The sequence below is a fragment of the Fukomys damarensis genome, unplaced genomic scaffold (assembly GCF_012274545.1).
Source record: "Fukomys damarensis isolate Sample0158 unplaced genomic scaffold, DMR_v1.0_HiC HiC_scaffold_1, whole genome shotgun sequence".
Lineage (NCBI taxonomy): Eukaryota > Metazoa > Chordata > Mammalia > Rodentia > Bathyergidae > Fukomys > Fukomys damarensis.
This window is the reverse complement of record NW_022900913.1, coordinates 26,424,536-26,441,984: the sequence shown is the minus strand read 5'-3', so window position 1 is coordinate 26,441,984 and position 17,449 is coordinate 26,424,536. Positions and strand designations below refer to the sequence as shown.

The 17,449-nt window shown below is 37.7% G+C and overlaps 1 protein-coding gene across 2 annotated transcripts in view; it reads left to right on the top strand.

Moving 5' to 3' along the window:
• The first annotated feature begins 7,800 nt into the window (after positions 1–7,800).
• C1qtnf3 (C1q and TNF related 3) overlaps positions 7,801–17,449 on the top strand; it is a 17,149-nt gene continuing 7,500 nt past the window's right edge. The window contains exons 1-3 of one of the 2 annotated variants that reach the window (XM_010605432.2): positions 7,801–8,104; positions 13,085–13,196; positions 15,742–15,896. In XM_010605432.2, the coding sequence (XP_010603734.1) occupies positions 8,021–8,104; positions 13,085–13,196; positions 15,742–15,896 (351 nt within the window). In that variant the 5' untranslated portion in view covers positions 7,801–8,020. Of the gene's footprint in view, positions 8,324–13,084; positions 13,197–15,741; positions 15,897–17,449 lie in introns of both variants that reach the window. The other variant, XM_010605431.2, reaches the window with a different exon arrangement.

The window sequence follows — 17,449 nt, the reverse complement described above, 5'->3', positions numbered from 1 at the left end:
CTGAACAGAAATCTATTCTTATTTAAAAAATATCTTTTTGAGGACTAAAAGAGGATGAGGAAATACCTTTAAAATTGTAAGAGGCTCCTCAAATATTTATTGAATACAAAAAAGTAAAATTGAGATTATTTTCATTGATCTAAAAACTCATTAAAAACAGTTTCTTTCTTTTTGATTTAATTACTCAAATCCTTCCAATTCCTTAATCATTGGCAGGAAATACAATAAACCTTACATTGACTTTGTATTTTTAAAAATAATTTCTTTTAGTTCCTCCACATTTCATTCTTGATTTGTAAGAATGGTCAACATTTGAGAGTTAATGTGCCCCAGACACTGTGCTATGAAAAGAGTGTATTACTCAGGAGTTGTCTTCTTCTATGTAAGGCAGATGTAAGTCTCATTTTATTAATTACCAGATAGCTGAAGAGCTGGGGACTCAAATGGGTCTGAAGTTTAAGTCAATGTACCATCTTTCCAGCACCTAAACCATTCACTCATTAAATATTTTTATTATCATCTACATTAAATATACATGGACTACATGGACATTAAATATACAGTCATAAAAAAGTTCTCATTATGGTACACATATTTGTATGAGAACAACAGTAATAAAAAGATACAGCAAATAAATACAAATTTCAGTTTGGAAATTCTGCAAAGAAGAGATTTTAGTACTCAGAGAATATTTGAGAGAGGAAACATCCAGTTAAGAAAACATATTAAGTGAAGCAGTATATAGACTACCTATGGTAACAAACTAATTTGGAAAGCACAGTGGAGGGAAGAAACTTGGAGAGCCTCACACTTTGAGAGGCCACACTCAGAAATGGCTTGCCTTGCTTATGCCGACAGACCGGACTTCATCTCAGTTTAACTGCAAAAGAAGCTGGGAAGTGCCTAGAAAAAGAATAATAAATGAGAAATACAGATAATTTGGTTTTCTTCCATTGTGAGACATGATGGGACACTTTCATGAAGAATCACTGGACATGTAGGCAAGGGTTACTGCCTTCTCAGGAGATATTTCTGGAGCATCCAAATGAAGGAAGGATTTCAATCTCTTTAATTTCCTCAACTCCTTTATAATTGGGAAAATGAAGATGATCTGAATAAAACGTATGACAGGAACATTAGGCAAATCAGCTGGGCGATGCATTTCTAGGGCACGAGCATGTGTTCCTGTGGCAAGAATATTCCCAGGGCGGAAACTGGTGCATCAAGTTATACGAACAATGCTTTCTGTGAGTGTCATTTAAGTAACAGTTTATCATCCTGGTAGTCATTGTTGGCTCCAGTATCTATCTGTATGTCCTGAAGTAGCCTTATTGGACCTTGACAAATGTGCCGTTTTAACAGCCAATACTTTTCCTTAGACATCGGAGTCCCATATCTTCAGGGCTTCTTTGAACTGCTAAATACAGGTAACATCAGCCTCTTCCCTTTTGTCCTCCCATCCTTAGCTGATGGTTTCTTCTTTATCGTCTCTGTTGTTCCTTATATTAAATTCTCTCTGCTGAAATACATGGTGTGGTTCAGGTTTTCTCTTTAGACATTGACATAAATGCTTGATAATGTTAGCCATTAATATTATTTAATAAATTCCTTGTCTCAAAAACACATACTTAGGCACATAATGTTATGCCTATAGTATAAGTTTTTAAATTAGAATTTGGCTTCTCATGTAGATATGCCTGTAGAGTTTGTTGTTAGCAAACATGCATAATATGTATAATTAAATTATGAGCAATATATTTTTCATTATAGAGGAATACATTTGGAATACTTTTTATACATCAGCCTCTGAGGACCTTATTTTGGCCATGGAGAAAGAACCCTTCCTAGAACACTGACTAGGAGCTTCTTGCACAGCCACGATGCTCCTGTTTCTCCCTTGACTTTGCCCAGTTTTTATGGTAAAAACAGATTATTTTTGCTTCAAATAGCAATACTGAGGCTTAAATCTTGAGTCAAGGTCCACTTTGCAAGCACAATGTTTCTTTCTTTTAATTAGTTTCCAAATCAAACTTCTCTTCAACATTTAGATATAAATGACAATATAGCTAAACTACCTTATCTTGGCAAGGGCTCTTTTAATTTAATTTATTTTTTTGAGGTGGGGGGTACCAGGGATTGAACTCAGGTCCTTACGCTTGGAAGGTAGGCAGCAGAACCACTGAGCTAAATCCCTGGCCCTTATTTGTGTTTTAATAAATGTCTACTTTTTTAAATCAAAGCTATCAAACCTTGATTTCAGAATTTCATAATTCACTCAGCTCTGTACAGGGAGGATTTTTCAGACTGAAGGGGAAGGGGAAAAGAGTATCACTCCAACTGCTCCTAAAAATCAAGTGAACAGATGCCTTCTTTAGCTACTCTTTAAATTGGCACTGATATAAAGAGACGTTCAACCCAACACAGTTCTTGACTATCCCTTGCCAGACCACAACAGATCTCCTTTGGTCCTGGCTATGCAGGGAAGCCACAGGGCACCTACACATCTTATAATAGCCTCCTTTGTAAAGCTAAACAAATATTTGCCTCTTCCTTGGGAAGCTGAAGTTTTTTCACAAGTTCATATGTGTCTGTACTTCTGCTGTTTACGGTATTAGCTGTGGCAACATCCTGGCTGGACTCTTGGGAGAAAGTCAAGCAAGATACAGTGTATCTTAAAAGCATGGTGGTATCCCAGGCATCCTCTGTAATCTTTCACAGCCAGAGATGGCTAGCTGGGCAGAACTGGGACTCCATCTTCTGACAGTTCAAAGACTCCAGATATTTTCTTGTTACCGGGGATTGAACTCAGGTCCTTATGCTTGCAAGGCAGGCTGTGGAACCACTGAGCTAAATCCCCAGCCCCCCACTCTTTTTTTTTTTTTTTTGAGACAGGGTCTCACTGTGCAATTGAGACTGACCTGGAACTCACTCTGTAGCCCAGGCTGGTCTCAAACTCAGAGCGATCCTCCTGCATCGGCTTCCCCAAGTGCTGGGATTACAGGCATGCGCCACCACGCCCGGTTCAAATATTTAACCCATGGGTGGGAATTATATCTATCACTTATATCTTTGGAAATCAAGTATAAGAGACAATCTAGAGAATGTGCAAAATGATAACCCTAAATATGATTTAATAATAAGCCAAAGTTTAATATGCATTTAGTAAGAAAACATTGGAAGGAAGAAAATAGACCTATTTTGGGAGACCAAAGACTTCTCTGACCCAGGTTTGCTATTTATCATATACAAACTTGAACAACTGTCTAAATCTTTCAGGCTACCACTTTCTCATGTGCAAGATGGTAGATTCTGGAGGCTTTTAAAACTTAAAAAAATTTTATATGAGAAAAGGAAAAAATGGAAACAAAGTCTTTGTAAATAAGGAGGGTGAAGGTTGGGCAGGGGAATGGGGAAAAAATAAGAACCAAGAGATATCATGTAAAGGTTCAAGATCCCAGTGATGAATGTAACTGTACTGTATACCTAAAAGGCATTAATAAGCTTAATGGAAAATTTTTAATTGACACATAATTGTATATATTTATGGGAAACAGCATAAAATTTTAGTAAATGCACACAATGAGTGATAATTGTATCAAAATAATTGGTATGTCTGTCACTTCATACATTTATGATTTCTTTCTATTGGGAACATTAAAAAACTTCTCTTCATTATTTTGAAATACATAATTAAATATAATCATCAAGTGTAGTTATTGTGGCACAAAATGTGAGAAGCTATTGCTTTTATCTGACAGGCATTTTTTACAAGTTTTATTTCTAATGTGCTCTTCATATTCATTTGCTAAGACTGCTACGCAAAGAGCCCAGGTGAGGTGGCTCAAAGGTGAGGTGGCTCTTATCTCACAATTCTAGATACCAGAAGTCTGAGATCAGGTGTCAGCAGAGTGGTTTCTTCTGAGGGCTGTGAAGAAATGGTCCCTTCTATGACTTCTGGTGTTTTTTTTTTTTTTTTTTTTTTTTTTAGGTACCGGGGATCAAACTCTGGTCCTTGAGCTTGCAAGGCAGGCCACCAAACCGCTGAGCTAAATCCCCGGCACGACTTCTGGTGTTTTGTTTGTTTTTTGGTAGTCCTTGACCTGTAAATACACAACTCTTATCTTTTTCTTCATTTTCACATGGTGCTCAACCTGTATTCATGCCACTGTATCCAGATTTCCTCTTTTTATGAGAATGCAGTTATATTATATTAAGGCCCAGCCTAATGACCTTTCTCTTTTTTTTCTTTTTATTGTGTTTATTGGTACATTCTAGGTATACAGTACAGTTACATTCATTACTGGGATCTTGTACCTTTACATGACAGGTCTTGGTTCTCATTTTTTCCCCTCGTCCCTACCCTCCCTTCACCCTTTCCTCCCCTCCCCATTTACAAGCACTTTATTTCCATTTTTTCATTTTCTCATATTTTTTTCTTTCCTTCTTTTTCCCCTCGTCCCTACCCTCCCTTCACCCTTTCCTCCCCTCCCCATTTACAAGCACTTTATTTCCATTTTTTCATTTTCTCATATTTTTTTCTTTTCCCTTATTCCCTTTCCCCTACCCTTCCCACTTTCCCTACACCTTTAGCCCTTTTCTTCCTATTTCACATTGTTAATTATCTCATTAAGATCTTATGTACTATTATAGTTTTTCACACCAGAGAAACTATTCAGTATTTACACGTGTGACTTATTTATTTCACTTAGGAGTAAATCCTCAAAATGAATCCATTTTCTTATGAATGACTCTAATTTCTCATTCTTTATGGCTGAGTAGTATTCCAATGACCTTTCTTAATCATCTATTAAAGCTCTGTTGCCATGTAAGATTGTGATCACAAGTATTAGAGGCTTGGGTCTTCGAAGTATTTTTAGTGGAACAAAATTCTATCCATAGCACTCTATTTCCAGTTTTGTGGGCAGACTTCCTGGAAACTATCTGACTGTCTAATTTTCAATTTTTAATTTTTTTATTAGTACATGTTTGCAGTACATAATGACTACATTCCTTGTGGGGAGTTGGCAAATGTACATAACACATCTTAATTCTTTTTTCATGCCCTTCTCCCTTCCCTCTTTCACCTCTTCCTTTTGTACAAGATCTATCTCCCTTTTTCTTATTATCTACTTTTTCATTTTGCTCTTTATTTATAGTTTGGGTTTCTCATATAAGAGAAACCAAACAATATATAAGTTTATGCATCTGATGTATTTCAATTAACATTATGGTTTCAAGTTGTCTCCTTCTGTGGGCCCTCAGCCAGTGGTTGGCCTCCTCCTGCTTTTCTGTACAAAGAGCACATACTCAGAAGACTGATGAAGCCCAATTGCGATGTCTGTTTTAGTTATTTTTCTCTTTGCTTAGATAAAATATTCAACATTCAAAGTTAAAGGAGGAAAGGTTTATTCAATTCACAGTTTGTAGAGGTTTCAGTCCATAATCACTGGCTCCAAGGCAGGGTGGCATGGCAGAGGGGCATCACAGGGGAGAAACAGTTTTTACGGTGAGCAGAAGGTAACAAAGCAACACAGGATGGCTGTAGCTCTTTCTATCCCTTATATCTTATCCAGGCTACTTAGAGCAGGTAGCACTCATACCCTTAATCTTAGTGCTCTTGATCCTAGCATTACACCATGAATCAATTCTAGCGTCACATACTCTAGATATAGCCACCTTTGAAAAAGCCCCACCTGTGACCCATCAGGCTTTGTGAGACATCTAGACACAATCCATAACACAATTCTTTCCAAATTGTGACATCAGGCAAGACACATTACCTCTCTGTTTCTTCATCTTTTAGATAGGGGAAGGTAGGCTTGCTGAGAGGACAAACAGCTAAATCAAAGTATTCTGCTGGCATACGGTTAAATGTCGCCAAATTATGATATTACATGTATTAGTTTTAGTTTAAGGAGAGAATGAGTTAGCAACTCCCAACCCTGCATGCAATAGAATTGTCTCGAGGAACTTTAAAATTTCTGGTACTCTGGCCTTATGAAAGATTCCATCTGCATTGGTCTGGGATGGGACTCAGGCACTGATATTTTTAGAAGCTCCTAATTTATTTTAATATGCACAACCACGAGAACAGATGATAGGATTGAAATAGTAATTGGACATTCTCCATGAAGTTGGATGTCAAAAGGGGAAGATTTGTAGTTATGTAGCCAGAGTGTCCATGTTGTGGTTAACGATTGACAGTGAAAGCCAGAGGCAGCTCTTGGACAATATGTGAATTAGGTGACCTGGCTTTCAGAGCCATTTCTTGCTTTGTGACAGTTTTTGCTCAGGCTATTTGAAGAGAAAGTATCCCATTGAAACCTTGCTCTGGGTGCTCCTTCTGTGTCATAGTAAACCTCCAGCCACTTGCATGCTCCTTGGTGCCTGCTCTGGGTGTGTTTTGCATAAGGAATACTCCTGAAGAGTTAGCCCTAGATAATGGCTTGATGTGCTACCTGCCTTTGAGCAGCACTCATTGCAAAAATCAAAGATTCTCCAAGAGAGGAAATTTTAGAAACCCCTCATGTACTCATGGTATGGGAACACTCTGCCCACTACATTGGAGCTGCCTGCTTCTAGTAAGCATGACACCCCAGGCCCCTACTCTTGGGATCTAGGTAGTTTTATTTCACAGATAAGTGTCTCATTCCATCACCATAACCGTGCATGAATGTGGGCTCTCAAGGTAGCTGGCTGGGCAATGGCAGGAGGCGGCAAGCTAGCTCTTGCTAGTTTTGGTCAGTTCAGGGGCAGCTTTTAGTTCAAAAGTCTTTTGGCTGAGTGAGGAGGGCAGCTGCAAGCAGCACTTCTTCCTCGTGAAACGCTCCAGCTGCTCTGTCTCTTGTGAGCATCCCTGGCTTCTGCAAGCCTTGGTTTTATTCCAGTGCCACCCTATTATATTCTTTTTAAGTAAGTATCTTCAACCTTTTTTGAGGTCCCAGGGTCTCCACAGTGCTTCTGGAAGATGACCAACTTTTTGTTCAGTGAGTGAATGAGTAATAGTGAAATGAAGTGATATGTAAAAAGAATTAATTTTTAATGACAATGCTACATAAATTCTCCCAAATTTTTATTGCAAAGAGATTAGGAATGTCCATTTGTTCTTTGGCAGAATTAATAAAAGTAGAAAAATGAAAAGAAAGGAAATAATAATTCTTTAGATTCTGACATATTTGGAATAGTGTGCTTGGTCTGACATTTTCTGTTCCTTTGATTTTAGTCAAGAACATATCAGAAGGAAGAACAGACAGTGACAGTTTTCTTCACAAAGCAAGGGGTTATATCTCCAATTGGCAAGAAGGATTTGATTAAATTTGAATTAACTTTGACTTCTGTAAGCTCAAAGGAAAAGGAAATAAAACCTGAAATGGAGAAATCCTTCAGCTAAACCCAGAAACTCTGCACCTGAATTTATCTCACTGTTCGTTAATAATTTGCCTTCTGCTCTGGTATTTGGAAATTGTGTTCAGTGGGTAAAGTGGGGAGTGCTATCTGCGTATCTAGAGAACAAGAGCTCTCTGGATTGACCCAAATGGGTTCCTGCTGTCATTTCAGATGGAATTCATCTAGTTAAGCATGAATTTCCTGGCAAGCACAAGGGTAGGTTTTTCCAAAAGGCATTTTAGACCACGAATGCCCAGCCTTTCCATTTCTAATCATGAAAGCAAAACATGGGACACACGCTCTCTGTTTCCAGCTGGTTGTGTATGTTTTCTTCACACTGCAAAAACAACGTGCCAAAGTGTGACCTTTATAAACCCCACCAACTTGGAGCTGTGCACACAAATCTGTGTTGCCTGTAGTATGGGAAAGTAATGAATGGGGGCTGTTCTGCCGGGAGGGGAGAGCTGCTGTCACTCTGGCATGCTTGCAGCCTTATTTATTGCACACCAAAGTATAAAACCACCCAGCCCGGCTGTAGTTCTCATCTTCAGCCCTGGCATTTACCCGCGGAGACCACAGCACCTCGGAGGCCCCGTCATCTTCCCAAAGAGGCTCTCTGGCTCTGTTGAAAATCATGCTTGGGAGGCAGCTCATGTGTTGGCACCTGTTGGCTTCATTTTTTCTCCCATTTTGCCTGTGTCAAGATGAATACATGGAGGTGAGCGGAAGAGCTAATAAAGTGGTGGCAAGAATAGTGCAGAGCCACCAGCAGACTGGCCGTAGCGGCTCCAGGAGGGAAAAAGTGAGAGAGCGGAGCCATTCTAAAACTGGGACTGTGGATAATAACACTTCTACAGACCTAAAAGCTCTGAGACCAGATGAGCTACCGCACCCAGAGGTGGATGATCTAGCCCAGATCACCCCGTTCTGGGGCCAGGTACTCTGAATTCTCTTCTAAGGATTTTTATGAAAGCTGAATGTTGTTATTGTTGTTGTTGATGATGATGATGTTTGGGCTAAGATTCTTATAATCAGTACTTGACAGCAGTTTGCTTAAGCTGTGTGTGGGTTGCTCTGGGCTAAAAAGGTGACTGCCAGTCTCTGGCAATGATGTGCTGGGATAGAGTGGCCATAGCATTGCCTCATTAGAAAGGGAACTGGGCAGCCAACTTCTTGTTTTTCTGGGTTTTGATTTCTTTCTTGCTCTGTTGGTGTAGAAAAAAGTGCTGACCAATGCAGATAACATATCACTACAGATAGTCATCTGCTGATCCTAAGACAGACTGTCTTCATTCTTCTCAGCAGGGAGAAGCTGTCCTTAGAATTTGCCAAAATCTGTCAAAGGCTTTTACTTTGATTTGTGAGTTTACTCTGACTCATGCCAGCCTTGTTTGTTTGATTTATATTATTCTAGGTTGCTACACCTCTATGTAACTTTTAAAAAAAGAATCTAAGAGTTTAATCCCAAAAAGGTTTAACATTTAAAATAGAAATTATACTCTATCACTTGAAGCCTGATGGTGATAGAGGGGTTGTTTCTTCGTGCATACACTCAGCATCTAAGGAAATTTCTTTAACTCTTTGAGGGTGGTATAGGAGTGAGTTGAGATGTCGCTGTAGCAAATTGCAAATTGATGAAGCCCAATTTAATTTAAAACAGTAAAAATAGGAATAACAGATTTTGACTTACATCCTAAGCATGCTGAAATTGGATGGGCACAGTTACCTTTAATTATATGATCTTTATACCAGTAGCCTTTGCTACAAGAACTAATGGCTTTTATGCATTAAGTGGGCCCAGAAATAATTCGTATGATCGAAATCTAAACCCCTCTAGGCACAGATTGAGATGTTTGGATTTATTATCTGGTTATATACTCAGACCATCATCACACAGACTTGGGTGCAGATCTGGGACTAATCTGGAACTTCTAACTGAACCACACAATGCAGTTTTCCAAATCTTTCTGTGGGGTTGTGCCAGGGGGAAGTTGCTTCTTTAGGGAGCCACAGGAGAAATGATAATGTTTAAGTAGGATGCCTCCTTCAGAGATCGTCCTTTTATTCAACAGTCTTTGGGCTGAGGACTGATTAATGCTAATTTGTGCTTTCTTTAGCGGTCAAAGCATTTTAACTTTTGATCAAATCATGACCTAGGCTTTTCATTCCATTGGAAGGTGTCCTTCCTGGACATGACAATGTGAGCTCCCAAAGACAGCAGCAGAAAGCAGTCACAGAGTATCATCAGTGGTTATTTCCTGGCCACCAACACCCAGCAAAAAGTCCAAATTAAATTTGTACCCCCATCTTCTAGTCTTGGGTTCCTGAAACAAACCTGATAAGGAAATTTAGAGCCACTGATATTCTGGAAGTTTTCTCAACAGTTTTTCAACCAATGGATATGGGTAAACTGAATTTAGGGTTATAATCTGTTCTTTCTTCTTTCCCTACTCTTTCCCTCTCTCTTCTTTCATCTTAATTCTCCCTTTTCTTCATCCATCACTCTGCGAAGCATTACTTGGGCTTCTACACTGATCCAAGCTTTAGGATGGGGACCAAGAATGTAAACACACCTAAGCCTTTATTTCCAAGCCGTAGGATTGTAGTGGGGAAATGTTGTTAATTTAATTGATTAATTAAGTCTGATTAAATACTATGTGATAAACATGGTTACTGTATACACAAAAGGCAGTTGGGAAATAAAGCAGTGCTAATTCTTGAGTTGGATTTTAAAAGATTAGACAGAAAGAAAGGCAATTCACAGAAGATATATATATCTATAGATTATGCCCTAGGAAGAGATTTGAGAGAGCCTATAATGAGATAGGTGTGTCTGGATCTCCTTAGTTATAAGACAAAGACATTAAAGGATTTGAATACCAGGCTGGGAGGGATTCTTCTAGCCAATGAAGGAGCTTAGATCTTGTTATCAAAACTTTTGTTTCTTTTTCATAACAGATTGATGAAGTAATCATATCTTTAAAACAATAGGTGGGTATAGAATTCATGTGGACCATTGTAGGCAGGGGTTTGGGGTGGGCATACCTATATTCTCTTTTCCTGCCATTTTCTTCTCCATAGCCTCTTTGTCATTCTTCTCAATTTCCTATCCCCTTCCTGGAAATTCATTTATCCTTTTCTCATTTCCCTTCTCTTTGTTTCTCTTCTCTCTTCTTTGGATTGAAGAAGGAACTAAGGACTTTCTTTCTCATTAATAGTAGCACTCACTTCTGAAGAATTCCTCTAGGCTCCCATCTGCAAAATGGGTGGGTTTTGTCTTAGAGACAGTCCTTTCCTCTCATGCTGCTCATCTGCATGACTTCAGGACACACATTCTACCTGATTTTGGAAGAGGGGTGATAAGCTTAAGAACATAATAGAGAGCAATATCATATCTGAACTAACTCATCCTGTCCAACTTGTTCCAAGTCCATTAAAACCTCACCAGTGTTGTTGCATTTGAATGAACTTTGAAAGACAAGGCCAGAGGGAGAAGAATGTGATAAAGGTCATAGGAAGGTTCTCAAGTTGTACCCAATTGTCATTACTCAGAAGTCTTGCTTGGCACTGGTGGAAACTTTGTGTTTTTTATGTGTTCCAAAGTTAGTTTGCTCCACTAGTCCTAGCTAGCTCTGGCACTGAGCCACCCCGTCTTCTGGTGCACAGACACTGGACACTTTAAAATTTTTTTTCTAAATTATTGTTTGAGATTTTGGAAAAGCTTCAGGTCCTCTTGTTTGCATCTTACAAGTAGGCAGAAAACTCATGACTCACTCCTCTATTTAGCAGACAAGAAAACTTGATGTCTATGAAGAGTGATTTTTCTAAGGTCATACAGAGCTGAGATGGGAATTCTGGTTGTAGTCCAGTGGCTGTTCTGAATTCTTAAGTATCCCTGTATTTTCACTCTGTTCTCACACAAATATTTCCATTTCAAAACTTTCCCTCTTTCTTTTCTCTCTGATTCAAAATCTATCATTGGTAGAACTCCAAGGTTTAAATGCTGCATTTCACATTCACAAAACCCCCACATAATTCAGAGCACATACTTCTCAGATTGCATCTTCATTTGGAAGGTGAGGTGATGCCATAGTGTCTTTACTTTCTAAGTGTCCCCAAATCCCTGTTTTAGACCTGTTGCTGTAGTTGATGTTTCTTCCCTGTACCAATTTGACAAAAGGTTTTCATAGACTCTATACCCGTCCTGGGTTTGGTCTAATAGAATGAAGACAAGACTAAGAGTTAACTTCAAATTGTAGCTTGTGATTCTGCACCTCTTGGGTTCTGAGTGGTGGCAGAATTTTTGGTCCACAGGCTACTCTGTGTGCTTTTCTCTAAAGGACTTTGTGGAAAACTCAAGAGAAAAGGGAGCACAAAGACTATGCCCTCTTTTTGCTCAAACAAACAAATAAATGTGAAGTCTAAATGTACTATAATATGAAGTTTTCATGCAGCTTCCTGCTTGGATTTCTAGTAATGTAGAAAACTGGAGTTTTATATTTTTCCCTGTAAACTTCTCTCTTTCCCCCTTTCTTGTCTCTGTTCCCCCTCCTTCCCTTCCTTTAAAAAATTAATTCCATAGCAACAAGACGCTGTTTTCAAAAGACTGTTGAATTATAATTGGTGTCTACAAAAGTTTCCACAAGTATTTTGCATGACATAATTAAAAGACAAGTTGCCAAGTTAGATGAGAACTCACATTTTATAAGCAACTCTAACTCTCTGTCCCATCGGCTTTCATTAAATCTCTAGCTCCTTCACAGTAAGTATATATTTTAGAAATATATTTTTGTACAAGTGAGCATTTTACTTTGTGTCATATTTGAGCATAATGAGTTTGAATTTCGTGAACATTAAGTATTGGTTTGAACAGCAGTACAATCACTTTAAACTTTGAAAAAGAATATTTGCAGCATCACATCTTATTAAATATTTATAAAGTAAAGTTGTTTTAAGATATAAATATTTAATAAAAATTTATTGGACACATAGTTTATAATAATGTTTATATTCTTTACAATTGCTAAGAGAGTAGATTTTCAGTATACACACCACTGGAAAAAGTATGTGAGGTAATGAATACATTAATATAATTTCTATTTTTCAATAAAAAAGATGAATATATTGTTTTAAAGAGCACTTTATTTTGTTAATTTCCTAAGGCAATTTAAGTGCACTGTGGTTATTTGAAATGGTAGTATTATAGCTTAGAGTTTCTAAGAATACTTAACCCAACTTATAAATCAGTATCAAAAACAATGTTTAATAGCTTGTTTGAAGTAGTTGATTTTGTAATTTGAGGATCATTTGTCTACTCATTTTTGCTATGTCAGAGGGTCTTGGGTACTGCAAAAGAGGGAAATCTTTAAGTCCAATTCTGAAGGAATTTCTGGTTTTGCTGTCCTGGGTAGTAACAGGAAAGCACTATCTGGAAACATCGCCCCCCTCTCTTCACAATCCATTCTCACATAGTCCCAAAGTGCATGTTGCTCTGACACTTCCTGTTCTCTTCCTGCCTTAAATTATCCACTCATTTTAGCTACTCCTTGAGTCCTAAGCCTTGAAACCCATACTGTCTTTTCTGATTTAGTTGTGGAGTGACTGAAGTTAAACTTACATAAAGGTCAAGGCCAGAAGAAAATTAAAAATTCCTGATTGCTCACAAGTGCCTTTCCACTAAATTTATATCTTTTTAAAGTCTCCACAAACTGGAGGACTGCCTCCAGACTGCAGCAAGTGTTGTCATGGAGACTACAGCTTCCGGGGCTACCAAGGACCCCCTGGACCTCCAGGCCCTCCAGGCATTCCAGGTAAGGATGGTAGAGATGCAAAGTTATACCACCAATCTAATTTCAGACATTGCTGGTGGGAATGTAAATTAGTACAAGCACTATAGAAACTAGTAGGAAGAATCTTCAAAAAGCTAAAATTCCACTTGACCCAGCTATTTCCCTACTAGGCATTTTTCTGAAAGATTTAAAGACTTCTATTACATTGATACATGCATACTCATATTTATAGCAGCACAATTTATAATAGGTAAGTCTTGGAAATGTCATATACATATCAACAGATTGGATAAAGAAAATGTGGTATTTATACACAGTGGAGCACTACTGTGCCATAAAGAAGGATAAATGTGAGTCATTTGTAGAAACACGGATGCACAGTGAGACAGTAATGTTAAGTGAAACTAATTGGACACACAATCTTAAATATGGCATAGTTTCTCTTATATGAGAAACTCATAATAAAAATAAAGAACAAAATAAATGATAGATAATAGAAAGTAGGGAGACATACCTTTTTCCAACAAGAAGGGATCAAGAGATGGAGCAAGGAAGGAAGTAGGAGAGGGGAAGGGAACGCAAAAAAGAGTTGAGATGTGTTATGTACATATACCAACTCCCCACAAGGAATGTAGTCATTATATACTGCAAACACGTACTAATAAAACTAAAAATAAAATTTAAAAAGAAGAATAAAAGACAAAACCCAAAAAGAGCCAATGGAAATCCTAAATAATTTGGGATTGCTGTAGGGTATACATGGAAATCTCAAAAGAAAGAGAGTTGTGTAGGAGAGTTGAGTTTATTAGGTCAGTTCAGGAGGAACACTACAAACTCTGTAGTGTTTTTTCTCTACTCAGAGAATCCAAATGGCTCCAAGCACCACGGAGAACCTGACTCATAGGTTGGGTGGATCTTTGTCAATATTGAGAATAGAACGAGTAACTCTTGCAACCTGCTCTCTGTGCCACTGCAGTAGTTGGCTCTCTGCTACCATAGCAAGTACCTGAGATTATCAACTCACAAAGAGAAAAGGCTTGTTTTGTCTCACAGTTTTGGAGGTTTAGTCCATAACTGAATGGCCTCATTGCATTTGAGTGTATCATGGGGCCACACACATGGTGAGGAACAAAGCTCTTTACCTCATGGTGGCCTGGCAGTGAAAATGCAGAAGAGGAAGCTATGAAGGTCCCACAGCTCACTTCAGGGGTTTTGTTCCAGTGACCTATGGCCTCCCACTAGACCCCAACTCTTAAAGTTTCTACCACCTCCCCAAAGCACTATACTGGCAGTGGGGACACTTATCTAAACCATAGCAGCCAGTATTTCTGCCACAGTGTGCTTTATGCAGTTCACAATATGTAACTTTCAGGAGATTTATGAAATAGAGGCAGGCAGAGAGGAAAGCATACTGGGCCAAATCATAGTCATCTCCATGGTGTCATTTACTAAGTGGCACACCTTTCCATGTGATTCTAAGTTGAGCTAAGCCCTCCACCCCTAGTCTGAATGGTCTCTCAGCTGATTTTCATGCCTCACTTGGGCTTATGGAAACATATCTGAGCTCCAACACTACAGAAAGACATAGAAATACTCAGAGCTACATTGGCTTTCTTTAGACCCACAGTGTGGCCATCTATACCATACTTCTCCAGTCTCAGGTTTAGGAGACTTCTGAGAAATGGCTAGTGCACCAGCTAGGCTGAAGAAAGGGTGTGCCTCATCCTCTTTACCCTTTGACTCCCAAGCCTATCAGAGTTTACTTTATCTTTAAGTCATTCCCAAGGATAGGACTTCTTTCAATGTTTGACTAAAGTCTACTTGTTCTTCATTGATTTATCCCCACCGAAGTTAATATTTATCAAAAATGGTTCAACTTTTTATACTTTTGAATAGCTTCTCATGTGAACCCAAATTTCTAATGAAAAAAAAATCCTGCTAGATTTAAAACCATGATTACTGACATGTGACCTATGTCATTGCCCATCAAGGGTAGCTGCCCACGGGGCCACCGGCTAGGGAATATTTAAATTCTTCCAGGCCTAACCTCCTCTGAGGTTATAGAACAGAATGAATTGGATAGATATTGCCCATCAGGAATTGACTGACATTGACCACAATGACCTGTAAACAAAGTTCGTCCATCTGGAAGGATTGCAAACCTGATGCAATGCCTGATAAGCAATACATAAAATAAAAAGCAAAAGGCTAGAATTCAGCAAATATAAAAATAAGGAAGAGATTCAGAAATCATCTCTTAGTAGGAAAGTGAGTCATAGAAACTGTTGTCAAATTCTCCCTTTCAAAATTATTATGACTTTTTAATCAATGAGTTTACCCCAGTTGTAAAAGTGGTACATATCCTTGATAGAAAACTTCAGAAGGACAGAAAAAATATATAAAATGATAAAAGAAAATCACTCATTGCATCCATTTGTAATAATTTGAAATGGCCTCCTTTTGTAATTTGTTTGGGATACTTTTAAAGGAAGGGGCTGTGTTGGTCTAAAACTAGATAAGTAAATGTGACTAGGTTTGCACATGTCATGATGTCTGGTTATTTAAGGAAACCATGGAAACAATGGAAATAATGGAGCCACCGGCCATGAAGGGGCCAAAGGTGAGAAAGGAGACAAAGGTGACCTGGGTCCTCGAGGGGAGCGTGGGCAGCATGGCCCCAAAGGAGAGAAGGGCTACCCAGGGATTCCACCAGAACTGCAGGTAAATTGCTCTGTACACATCCATAGGTGACCTCTAAACCTGCCAAACCACTAGGAATTAGGAGTCCAAAGGTTTAAATTCTTCTTCAGTTCTCATCAATCTTGAGTAAATCTGAATCTTAATTTTCTTGTCTTAATCAATTGATGTTTGCACAAGGCCTGTCCTGTATAAACAGAGGGTTTTTAAATCATTTTTAGGGAGAAGAAATGTATGGATTTAAATCCAACTCCACATTAATCCAAATGTAGTACAAGGTGACTTTAAATATAAACTCATCTGTTTTTCTGATATAAGATAGGTTAAACTAGAAAGGTTTTGGCCAACTTCAATATATAAACTTTAGACATATAAATGCAATGTCTAAATGTGTTCTTTTTTATTAATTTTGCTACATTTATATATGTAAGTCACATGCACAGATATTAACTTATATTGTTTTCTATCAACTCAGATTTTGTGGCTCAATTTTTGTTTATGTTTTTTGCCAATTTTTTCCCTGGGAACATTTGATTTTTGAGCCATTCATTCATAGTTTTCTAGACTAGATCATATTCATTTCAACATAAATGTTTTGAAATCCATTTATAAGGTTATAATTGTGTATTTTATCCCAAACTCAAGTACCATTATTTATTTTTTATTTCTCTTTCAGGTATTCATTAAAAATCTTGTTGTTCACAAAGCACAAAACTTACAAATTTGAAGCTAGATCAGAAAGAAAAATTGTTAAGTCTGGGTTAAAAATGTTTTTTTTTGGTTAGTATTTTAAGACTGGTTCTTTTATGGGATCACTATCAACATTAGTAAACACATTTTGTGGTTGCTGTTATTGCCAGCTTACACAGATATAAGTAACAGAGCTGAGACTCAATCTCATTTTTGGGAGCAAGTAAGTAGTTTTGGTTCCAAATTCATGAGGCTTCTTAGTTGGAACCATTAGCAGTTTTCTTAAACTAATTATTTTCATTGATCTTTTACTAATTGAGCTGAAGCTTTGAAAGTTTCATAACACGTTGCCTATAAAGAATTTGGGAAAAGTCCTAGGAATGACTGCTGTCATTAAATGATCTGTACTCCAATATGACATTTAAATGCAAAATAATGCCAATATAGTTTTACTTTTCCAATATTTAAATAGGTTTCAAGTTTTATCAAACCATATTTTTCATATTCTGGATAATGGCAAGCTTCTTTTCTGCTTAGAGATGATTCATATATCTTTACATTGTAAAAAATTATAGAAAACAGCTGTGTAAGAAAAATGTCTAGAGGTGACTACTGTTAGGAAGTAACTATACAATTTTTCAGATTTATGAAAATCACTTTAAAATATAAGAACATACAGTAAATATTATTGTATTACTTTATTCCATAAATGGCAATATTTCCTCTACTTCTCTTCATGTAAATGAGTACCATTCTATATTTTAAAAATTCATATATATGTTTATGCATGGAAAAGTCAATACATACACATGTGAAAATTATAGTAGTAATGGAAAAGAAAAATTTACTCATGAAAATTCTACACAGCCCCACTGATAGAAATTTTG